The 12,006-nt window shown below is 33.2% G+C and overlaps 1 protein-coding gene across 1 annotated transcript in view; it reads right to left on the reverse strand.

Moving 5' to 3' along the window:
• Positions 1–4,322: 4,322 nt before the first annotated feature.
• OTOGL (otogelin like) overlaps positions 4,323–12,006 on the reverse strand; it is a 194,616-nt gene continuing 186,932 nt past the window's right edge. Inside the window, exons 54-55 of the mRNA XM_031940155.1 lie at positions 8,452–8,531; positions 4,323–6,227 (exon numbers count right to left, since the gene is read on the reverse strand). Of these exons, the coding sequence (XP_031796015.1) occupies positions 6,027–6,227; positions 8,452–8,531 (281 nt within the window). The 3' untranslated portion in view covers positions 4,323–6,026. The remainder of the gene's footprint in view (positions 6,228–8,451; positions 8,532–12,006) is intronic.

Consider the following 12,006-nt stretch of genomic DNA (forward strand, 5'->3'; position numbering starts at 1 on the left):
TGTAATATAAATAGCAGGGTCCCCTAGGGATCAGTGTTACAGAGTTAGTCTTATTAATGATGTGTAAAGCATTACCCTGTTTAATGCCCAAGACTGCCAAGGATACAGAGTTCTTCAGAGTAGTGAAATGCTAAGTTAATGAAGGTTAAAAGCTGGAACATCTTGAACAGGTAGGAGTGAAGTGGCTGGGTAGTATAGTAGGCAGAGCGCTAGATTTAGAGTCAGGGAGATGTGAGTTTGAATTTTGCTTCAATCTCTTCTGTGCCGTATCACCCTAGACAAGTCACTTAACTTCTCAGCTTTTTTCTTAATCTCTAAAATGGGGTAATAAAGTGATGATCAAATGAGATGACATATATAAAGTGTTTTGCAAATCATTCAAAAGGGGTTATGTAAATAGTAGCTATGATGATGATGATGATGATGATGATGATGATGATGATGTAGGCTTCAATATGAGCAAGTATAAGGTAGTAAACATCAAGCAATCAATAAATATTTGTTTATTGGGCCAAGTACTGAGCTTGGGATAAAATGGAGGCAAAAGATAAGGGAGAAATGACAAAAAAAAATCCAACTTAGAATATCTCTTTTCCTTTTGGGGGGAAAGGAATGCAGTTGCAGTTAAGTGAATTGCCCAAAGTCACACATCTACTGAGTGTTTAAGTGTCTTAGATCAGATTTGAATGGGGGTTATCCTGATTCCAGGCTGGCCCTTACTTATTTGTGGTTAAGGATTAGAATCTATGAATATCTTAAATTACACACACACACACACACTAACACACACACACACACATATCCCAATGATCTTTTAAAATCAGTAACATTTTTAAAAATTTCTTGAAGAAGTCATAGAAAAGAAATAAAAAGACTGACAGGCTTTAGGAATTTTAGAGTTCAAAATCTAAGATTAAAGAGAGAGATGATACAATTATTAGACTATTCAAGAAGAATGGAAGGCATTAAAAATGAAATTTAAATTCTATAATCACAATTTATCTTAACTGCGGGGATTGGAGAGGGGATTTGGGGTTTTTTTGGGGGGGGTGTATAGGAAGCTCTCTGATGAACCAAAATTTTAAAAGGATATGAAAAAAGTAGAAGTTACATAAACATTAAATGCAAACAGGGAGAATTTATAGACCAAGGTCTATGAGAATAGTTTAAGAAAGTTAAAATTTGAACTGAGCTGTGGTTTGCAAAATATATTAAACACAAGAATATCACTTTCCCATTCTTACCCATTTCTGGACAAAATAAAACAAACAAACAAACAAACAAAAAACAAAAAAGCAATAGATATGTTCATTGAACCAGGTAGTAAAACAGATGACAGGAATTATTTATTAGACTAAGCTCAATTTTTGTATAGGTAGGAGGAGACATTCTTTATTTGTAACCTCTAGTATACAGTCCTTAACATGAGAATTCTCACTTATTAGAGTTGGCAAGACAACTTTATCTTAAAGAACTTTCTTTCTAATAAAAAGATGTAGATGACATATAAGGATATAAGGATTATCTATATATATATACACACACAAATATATACTTATTTATATATGCATATATCTACATCTTTTATCTACCTCTCTATATATACATACATATATCTCCATATATATACACATACACTTATGTACATCTATATGAAAGATAGATAGATAGCATAAGTAATGAGGAGTGTATTAATCAGAGTAATCATAGCAAAATTTTAGAGCAACCAATTCATTTAAAAATAGTTATCAACTTATAAAAAAGAATGCAAAATAAATAATTTTAGGAATTCTGAAAAGCAATTTTTCTAAGCAAAGAGACTACAAAAGTATTCCACATTGATGTTGCTTTAACTGTAAAATGCCTTTAACTGCTGAATATCCAAGTGCTGTTGGGTTTATTTGTTTGTTTTTAATAAAATGGATGTAGCAAAAAAATCACATAACAATTTACAACTTTTTACAATTTAAAAGAGGAGTTTTAGAAAGAGAGCAGTTTTCAGAAGTCAGCAGAAATTCTTGCCATCAAGGCCACTATAATTTAATTAAATTGTGGTCACCACATTCCATGTTTAAAAAAAAAAACTAACAAACAATACTCCCCTTCCTAAAGTCAACATTTTCTCCCCTTTTTGCAATCTTTTCCATTATAAACTGTTTGAGTTTGCCTTCCCATAACACTTCATGTATGAGGGGTGAAGATGGATGAGGATATCAGAGGAGATACCTTCTGTTTTTTATGCTGAAGTCATGACTCAGTGACACATATCATTACACTGTATTTTATTTCCTAACTAGCATTTATATAGCTCTTTTGAGTTTGCAAAGTATCTTACAGACCTTATTTCTTTTAATCCTCACAGTTATCTAAAATATGTTTATTAATCTGCTTTTACAACTAAGAAAATTAATATTTAGAAGAGATTAATAGTTTGGCCTGGATTACATACCAATAGCAGAACTTGAACCCAGATTTTGATAATTTTGAAAGTACCTGAGTAACCTCAAAATACCCATTATGTCATGCTGCAAACTAATTTAATAAGCAAACTAATAAACCAAAATGAGAATTTTGTGGACTCCTTCAATCCTATAAAATGATTCATTTTAACAGGCAGATTTTTTTTTCCCCCTAAGGATGGAAGTAGATTTGGAACAGTGCTCACAAAGTACAGCTCATTTTTGGCATTGGTCCACCTGGTGAAAAGAAGGGAAAAGTGGAAAAGATCAGGTTAACTTAACTGAAGCAAAGCCAGAAAGAGAGCAGGGAGATGAAGGAAGTAATTCAAGCTGAGGCTAAACCAATATACTGAAGAAAATTCCCATTAGATTTAACTGAGTGTTAATCATGGAATGACTTTCAAACACAGAGAAAAATAGTTTCTATTGCAGATGGAATTTACATTACAAATAAAAATATATTATAATACATAGGAACACAAAAAAGGTTTTTAAGTAATTTTATTGATTTTTTGAGGTCAAATACAAATTGATTACAAAACATCGCTATGTAATAAATAATTTACAGGTTAAATCAAGATGGCTTGCTTAAAAATGACTCATGCTATCATCTTTTAATGTTTCACAATGTTGAGTTTTCTTTTTTTGGAGGGGGAGAAGAAATTAGACCTGTGATTTCATTGACATATGAAACTTTCAAAGAGAAAACTCTTTCTAGTAATGTAGGGAGGTACTTGATCTACAGCTTAGCATCTTAGAGAGGTGACCAGGTCACTGAGAGGTTGACACTAGTGCAGGATCTCAGCAGCAGAACTTGAACCTAGCTCTTTCTGACTCCAAGTCCATCTCGCTGACCATGATTCATGGTTTTGGATTTTAAAAAAAATTCATTTTAAATATTTCAATTCAAGTTTTATTGTGAGAATTTTTTAATAACATGAATCACAGAAATCTAAAATTTAAAAGTATTTTTTAATTTATGAACTCTTCCCTTGAGGAATTTTGTACCAGTAAGGATTATGATTGGCATTGATTGGGGGTAGAGTTAGCCCACACCAGTGAAATCACAGATCACTGATCTATTTTTTAAATTATGAAAGGTATCAAAAATCTATCCTGCTGGATAGAAGGCTAGTCTTAGTGTTGAGATAACCTGCATTAAAGGCCTCTTCCTCTGAAGCATAAGTGGCTAGGTGATCATTAACTTCATGGTGTCCTGGGGCAGAATAATAGAATAGTAGCCCAGTCAGCAGAGATAGTTTCATTATTGGGAATTCCCAACATGGATCCATCACATGTTCAGATATAATCATCATCATCATCATCATCATGGATATATGCTATCTCTATGCTAAAATACAAAGGATTATACAGAATGTTATATGATAAAATACAAATTATAAAATCATTGTAATACATATCTGAGTTCCTTTCCAATATAAAATTATAAAATTTCTATACCTTTTGAAATTTTAAAATAATATTTTATACATACATGTGTGAAAACTTTTCTTTCCACAGAAACAGAAACACAGACACACACACATACACACACACATACACACACACACACCTCAGAATGATTAATCTTCATATGAAAGGCCATGTACAATGTTTGGAGAACTGGCTATGAGCTCCTGGACAAGACTTAACATTTCAGTCCTCTATGATAACTTTCTAGAGTTATAAACTTTTGAGCATGTGCTCTCTTGATTTGGGAGAAGTTTATTCACCTACTTAAATGAAATCACAGGTTTTCTTCCTAATATCACTACTAAATTTCTATGACAAAGTGTTTTTTTTTTTTTGTTAAAAATTATTTTGAAGTTAAATGGAGATTTCCTATAAAATATCAGTGGTTTATAGATAATATATTTAAAAGTACAGATGATAGCCTATATACAAAAATATGGGTAACATCTTTTGTCTAATGCTTTCATTTATTGCTCTTCAGCCAGTGTTATCTTATTGTAACCAAATATTTTCTTCATTTACTCTAAATACTGACAGTTATTGTGTAAAAGGAAAATATTAATTTTAGGAGAAAATACACATCTGTAGCAAGCACAATCATTTTAATTGTTAATTTAAAGGCACAAAATTCTATTACAAAAGCATTAATACATTCAAAGAATCTTATCCCATTCTCCCATCACAGAGAAAGTGGCATAAGTATCAAAATAACAATTCCACATGATCTTTTACAATCCATAGTTATATCTTAAATATGAACGTCAGTTTCTAAGTACTTTAGACTACTTATCAAGTATGTTAAATAATAATAATATACATAATACCAAGGATTTTGTGATATAAAAATAAAGGTACAAGATTTTCCTCCTCCCCATGCCTGCTGAGGATGCATTTTCCCCACCCTATCTATTACACTATCTGTATCTAGTATACTATCTGTGGGATTTTCATTAATTATTTTCAATAAGTAATGAACCTGAACCTGACAGTCAGAAATATACAAACTTTTAACCCTTTACAAATGAAGACTCCAGTGTCTATTCCTGTAGATATAAGTAACTGCATGTCGTGGGATGCAAGAGAAAAGATCTGCATTCTTGCTTAAGTTATGTCATTGCTTACTTAGACACTGGACAAGTTAATCTACTAATCAGTTGACAAGTATTTATTATTAAGTGCTTACAATGTGCCAGGGCACTGTGCTAAGTGCTGATGAAACAAAAAGAAAAAAATCAAAGAGCTCCTGTCTTTGAGGAACTTATATTCTATTGGGGTAGGGGGCAAGTATATAAAAAAGTAGTTCCAAGATGCATTGTTGTTTGTCCCGTGTTCTGCAAGAGGACCATGAGATAAAAGAGATAATGCCAATATATGCAAGTGAATTGGATTTAAGTGAGGGTGAACTGTGCTAAGTCACCAGCCTCACTTTCTGCTCCCATGCCATCTGATATATATAGAGATGATGGAAGGTAGAGGGAAAGGCACTTTTCAAAAAAAATAAAAGAATAGCTGAACTAAGTGACCTCAAAAACTCCTTATAGTGCTAATATTATATGATCTTATAATTCTGTAAGTCTATAAAGTTTGATTAAATCTACCCATATAGAAGCCAGTTTTTATCCAGTGTACTTATGTGGAATAAAAAATAAGAGATTTGGGGATATTAAGTAACACTGGCTTTTGCTTCCAAGATTCATACAAAGGGAGATAAAATTTCATTCATGATGACTTAAACTGAAATTAAGCAAAATGGAGAGTTCCCCCAAATTATGTTCTAGTCAGTGCAATGGTCTGAAGCTACTACTTTTAAAAACTGTATACATTATTTTATTTCTACATCACATAGGAAAATAATTTTATTGAAATGGATAGCACAATACTCTGAAATACTAAATAAGAGAATATGTAGCTTTACTATAGCAACTTAGGATATTTGCAGTCAATAATAAAATTGTGGGGGTCCAAACTTTGATATTTTTTTAAGATTAAAAAAAAGTATAGAATTCTCCAATGATAGGAAAACAACAACTAACTTTAATGGTCATTATGAGAATAGAGATGGATTGAGTTTTTTGTTTACTTTCAATACAGAGATCATTTCCATTGACATGAGCACTCTATGGGTTCTTGAATGGTGTATATAACTTCTGAACCATTTCCTGTGCAGTAGAGAGGCACATTCACATTCCGCACTCCACTTTCCCGACAACATTTGCAGAATCTAAAATGGTTATCAATATTGACATTGTAGATGGTAGCAGATGGGCATTTCCCATCACAAGAAGCAACGCTTATCTGTTATAGAGAAGGAAGAAGAAATGTGAGTCCATGAGAAGTTCCATTTTTACCATTAGTGAAAGAATGAGAGATAACTCTCAATTATGTCTAAAATACCATTCAAAGATAACCATTTAAGGTGTTCACACTCCTGTATTTAATGGAGGCAGGTAATGTAATGACTGCTCACGGTTAGGAAACCTGGCAGACTTTCACAATGGTCTGCTTCTAGCCATGATGGCTGGTTGGAGCCAATAAGAAGTCAGAACAACTCAGTATCATTTTCCCCCAGACCCATTCCTAGTTATTACAATTCTCAAATGTCTATGTCTGCTGGCAGATTCTAGAAAATAAGTTTAACAAAAAGGAAATATGATCAGGATAAGCAAGTCAAAGAAAATTAATTCCCACAACAAGTAAAATAACACTAACTGGCAGATGTGAGTCAGGGGAAAAACGTAAAATGATAAAGCAAGCATGACATAGGTACAAATTAATTGGATTATACCTTTAGGAATGACAAATGAGTCTATTGTTATCAGAATTACACTACCCCCTATGAAGATCATGGAACATTTAGAGAGAGTTCTCAATATAGGCATCAAAATTATTGTAAAATAATTAGAAATCACTGGAAATAATTGGAAAATAAGAGAAGGTTAAAAGGAAATTATTCTTTTCATTTAAAAAAAATTGCTATAGGGCAGGAAATTTCCAAAATAAATTCATTTAACTGATTTCTCAGGTATAGAAAACTCAAGTGAGGAAATTTCCTCCACAAATTCAGATCATTCTTCCTAACTTTTAAACAGTTTAAAATAGTTTCCTGGGGTATACCAAGAGTAAAGAATTTGCCCAAGGTCATACATAGGAGCAAGACCTAAAACAAGGTCTTTTCTGCTTCTCTGTCTCTTTGTCTCTGTCTGAGTCTCTCATTACTCCGCCCTCTTGTTTCTGTTTCTCTTCTCTCTTTAGTGGTTTCGCTTTGATGTTGGTGTCAATTTCAGCAAAGAATAATTCACACTTTCACACACTGTCTTTAAAGAAGTTATTAATCATTTTGATTGAAAAATAATCCCAAATTGTGGCTGCAAACAAGTATATGTAATATAATGTAGAGAGTTTTTGATTTGGAATCAAGGAATATATATATTTGAATCCTCGATCTGCCCCTTCTTCATTGTTTGAATAAGAAAAATTAAATCAAAAATCCGGTTCCATTTATCTGGGTTTATTTATAAAATGTGAATGATACTGGAGAGCAATTTGGAATTATGCTATAAAACCATGCATACATACTCTTTGATCCAGCAGTATCTCTACTGGGTCTGTATCCCAAAGAGATCAGAAAAAAGGAAAAAGGACCCGCATGTGTAACAGCCTTTTAGAAGTGGCAAGGAACTGGAAAATGCATAGATACCTATCAGTTGGGGAATGGCTGATTAAGTTATTGTATATTAATGTAATGGAATATTATTTTTCTATAAGAAACAACAAGCAGGATGATTTCAGAGAGACTTACATGAACTGATGCTATGTGAACTGAATAGAACCAAGAAAATATTGTACCCAGCAACAACAAGATTATGTGATAATCAACTGTGACGGAGTTAGCTCTTTTCAATAATAAGGTGATTCAGACCAATTCCAATAGAATTGTGATGGAGAGAGCCATCTGTTTCCAGAGAGAGGACTATGGGAACTGTATATGAACACAGCTTTTTCATCTTTTTTGTTGTTTTCTAATTTTTTAATATGATTTTTTGTGTGTGCAGCATGATAAATGTGGAAATATGTTTAGGAGAATTGTACATGTTTAACCAATATATCGGATTACTTGCTGTCTAGGGGAGGGAGGGAGAAATATATGGAATGCAGGGTTTTACAAGGGTGGGTGTTAAAAACTATCTTTGCATGTGTTTTGAAAAATAAAAATATATTATAAAAAATGAAATAAAATATGAATGATAAAACTTGCATTTATCTACCTTGGAGTTATCATGAAAAAAGCACTTCATAAAAAGCACTATAAAAATATGAGCTCCAGGAACAATTTTTTGGCACAGTGGACAATCTGGCCTCAGACACATAATACTTACTAGCTGTATGACTCTAGGAAAGTCACTTAACCCTAATTTCCTCCTCCCCCACAAAAAATGTAAACTATTTCTATTATGCATATGTCTGTCTCCTGGAAAGAAATATCCGTAGTTAAACAAAAATAATGATTTTGCATACTCACAGGACTTTGACTTGTACAATCTTGTTTTTTAATGGTTGTTTTTACTGTAACTTTCTGGCACATTCTTTCTTCCCTTCTGCCTATTAAAAGAGAGAAAATGCAGTTCCTTTAACATATCATTTTGAAATCTTTGGGAATTAATAGAATATACTTGTTTCAATAATTTCTTTGCATTTAATTGTTCACATCATTCACTGATTTTAATGTACTACTTTTTCTAAATGTCAGTGATATAGTAATCCTTATAGTGACATAGAAGAATATTTTCACTCCTTTAGTGTGTTTGATCTAGAGTTCTATAGGATTGTTGTGCATAGTTTTATAGGATTTAAAAGATTAAAGATGGCATGCTGAATTTAGCATAAATACATTTAAATTTACACCAAACCCTCCTTCCCATCCCATCTAATAGTACACCTTATCTCTACTGCCACATATTTTTTTTAATAACTGCGTCTCATCATCTGAAACAGTACTTCTAGACTGAACCAGACTATAGAAAAATATCCTAAAAGGAAAACCTTGAGTCAATATACTCTTCTTTGAAACTTTCTTCTTGCAGATATGCAGCTTTGAGTGATACATGACTGAGCTAGGCCCAGGCTTCTAACAGGTCAGATTATTAGGCCATGATTCATTCTGTTCACTCAGGCTATCCTGCCATCTTCCATGACCTGCCCCTCCCCATTATGGATCAAGTTGTCATCCTTGTGTCTATACAGACACTTCCTTACCTGGACACTGTTCCAGTAAAGTCGTTGCGAAGATAGATTGTCTCACATTTGTATTTGTATCACCCTTGTTTAGGATAGTGCACTGGGACATGGAATGGACCTAATAAAAGCTTATTTTCTATGCATGCAATGGGCGTGAACATAATAATACATCTGTGATAGGTATAGCAAGGCAACTGAAGAGCCAAAATACTGAATTCCCATATTACTATTAAAATTTTATTGGTGTCTCTATATTTAAGAATGAAATGTTCATGACAGCACTAAATTGTAATGGTACAAATCAAGTATGGTAAGCTATATAAAAATGAACAGGATATTATACCTAAAAAAGGTACCTTATAAAACAAGATAACCAATTTATAAATAATTAAAATAGAAATGAGAGGAGTATTGCAGCTGACCCAGAGAGCAAAGAAGAAATGATCATGGCACTATAGATTTAGCTTCAGAAGGAATCTGAAAGGTTTCATTTCACAGCTGAGGAAACTGGGACCTGGATGAATTGGGTAATTATTTGCTCAAACTTAATCAATTCTTGGAGTTGAAAATAGGTGCCTGGAATTTGAAAGCAGATTTTCCTGACTCCTAGTGTGATCTCACCAGTGTTTACCTACATACAAGAAACAACTTTTGAAACATCCTTGGAAAAACATCCAACAATTAAAAGGAGGTGGCCAGGTGGCTCAGTAGATAGTGTTGTACTGGAGTCAGGAAGAACTGACTTCAAGTTTACATTCAGACATGTGTCCTCCTGGCCAAGCTAACTACCTCTGCTTTATTTTTTTTTCAGTTGTAAAATGATGTAGTCTACCTTAATATGTGTGTGTGTGTGTATGTGTGTGTGTGTGTAATATTAAATACATATATTGCATTAAATAATAGCATAATAATTATCATAATAATAATAGTAATACCTACCTTCAAGGAGATCAAAAGAGATGGTATTTTACAAATACTTAATGCTTATTTCATTCCTTTAAAAGGAGTGGGTAATCAAAAGGCTTTACAAGAAGTATGAAGAATGTAAAAATACCTAGAGACATACTACCACTGAGAGAGATGCACGATCTAAAGCAATGCTATCAAATTCATAAAGAAACAAGGGCCATAAAGCCATACATAAGAATCTCTGGATCACATATTAACTTAGCTATAAATGTAATATTATCCATGTTTAATGGTATTTTTATTTATTCTATTAAATATTTTCCAATTATCTTTTAATCTGATTTGGGCTATCCTCAGGAGGGGTGTGGGCTACATTCAGCATGTGTGTAATGTGTTTGACATATCTGCTCTTAAGAAAACATGGTTAAGAATTTGCAAAAGATAAGGAGACACATCTATGGGATGAGTTGAAATTTAGATTAATACAAGGAATATCTACAGGTGATGAATTCACAGACCCAACACATGATTGATGAAGCATGAAATAGTTTTTTTTTTAATGTTCTTAATGCAGCATGTAAGGGTGAAAACTCACTGAATTAAAAGTAATAACAGGCTTTTTCTCCCATCCTTGTCATCTAGTCTAAATCTGAGAAAATTTAGGCTCAGAGGAATGAAGTAACCTGGCCTTTCAATTTTAGGTATGGTTAGCCTAGGAACTGATAAAAAAAAAATCCCTGAGGCAGCAAGGAGAAGGCTCTGCTAGAGATCAGGTGAGCTCAAAAGTTATCAAACTATGCATACCCTTTGACCCAGCAGTGCTACTACTGGGTTATACCCCAAAGAGATACTAAAGAAGGGAAAGGGACCCGTATGTGCCAAAATGTTTGTGGCAGCCCTGTTTAGTAGTGGCTAGAAACTGGAAATTGAGTGGATGCCCATCAACTGGAGAATGGTTGGGTAAATTGTGGTATATGAATGTTATGGAATATTATTGTTCTGTAAGAAACAACCAGCAGGATGAATACAGAGAGGCTTAGAGAGATTTACATGAACTGATGCTAAGTGAAATGAGCAGAACCAGGAGATCATTATATACCTCAACAACGATACTGTATGAGGATGTATTCTGATGGAAGTGGATTTCTTCGACAAAGAGATCTAACTCAGTTTTAATTGATCAATGATGGACAGAAGCAGCTACACCCAAGAAAGAACACTGGGAAATGAATGTAAACTGCTTGCATTTTTGTTTTTCTTCCTGGGTTATTTTTATCTTCTGAATCCAATTCTTCCTGTGCAACAAGAGATCTGTTCAGTTCTGCACACATATATTATATCTAGGATATAATGTGACATATTTAACATGTATAGGACTGCTTACCATCTGGGGAAGGAAGTAGAGGGAGGGAGGGGAAAAGTCAAAATAGAAGTGAGTGCAAGGGATAATGTTGTAAAAAATTATCCAGGCAATAAAAAGTTATAATTATGAAAAAAAGAAACAACAATAAGTTGCTTAACCTCTCTGCATCTCAGTTTTCTCATTTGGAAAATAAGAGTGTGAGAACTGATATCTGTGTTCCTCCTATTTTATGCTAGAATTTGATCTCATGCAACAAATTTACCATGAAAAAGTAACAGAAATGTAATTAATTCATTTTGTATGTATCAAATAATTTTTAAAAAACACTATTTGTTAAGATAACAACTCTCGGAGCTGCTAGATGGTGTAGTGGATAGAACATGGGCCCAGGAGGATCTGAATTCAAATCCCCTTCAGCCCTTTAGCACTTCCCAACTATGTGACCTGGGTAAATCACTTAACCCCAATTGCCTCAAAAACAAAGAAAAAACCAAATACACAAAAAAGCAATTCTCATAGTGGGGAAAGTATATTATAGATAGGTCTTGCTGCTATATATCATATGTT

This window comes from Sarcophilus harrisii, chromosome 5 (assembly GCF_902635505.1).
Source record: "Sarcophilus harrisii chromosome 5, mSarHar1.11, whole genome shotgun sequence".
NCBI lineage: Eukaryota > Metazoa > Chordata > Mammalia > Dasyuromorphia > Dasyuridae > Sarcophilus > Sarcophilus harrisii.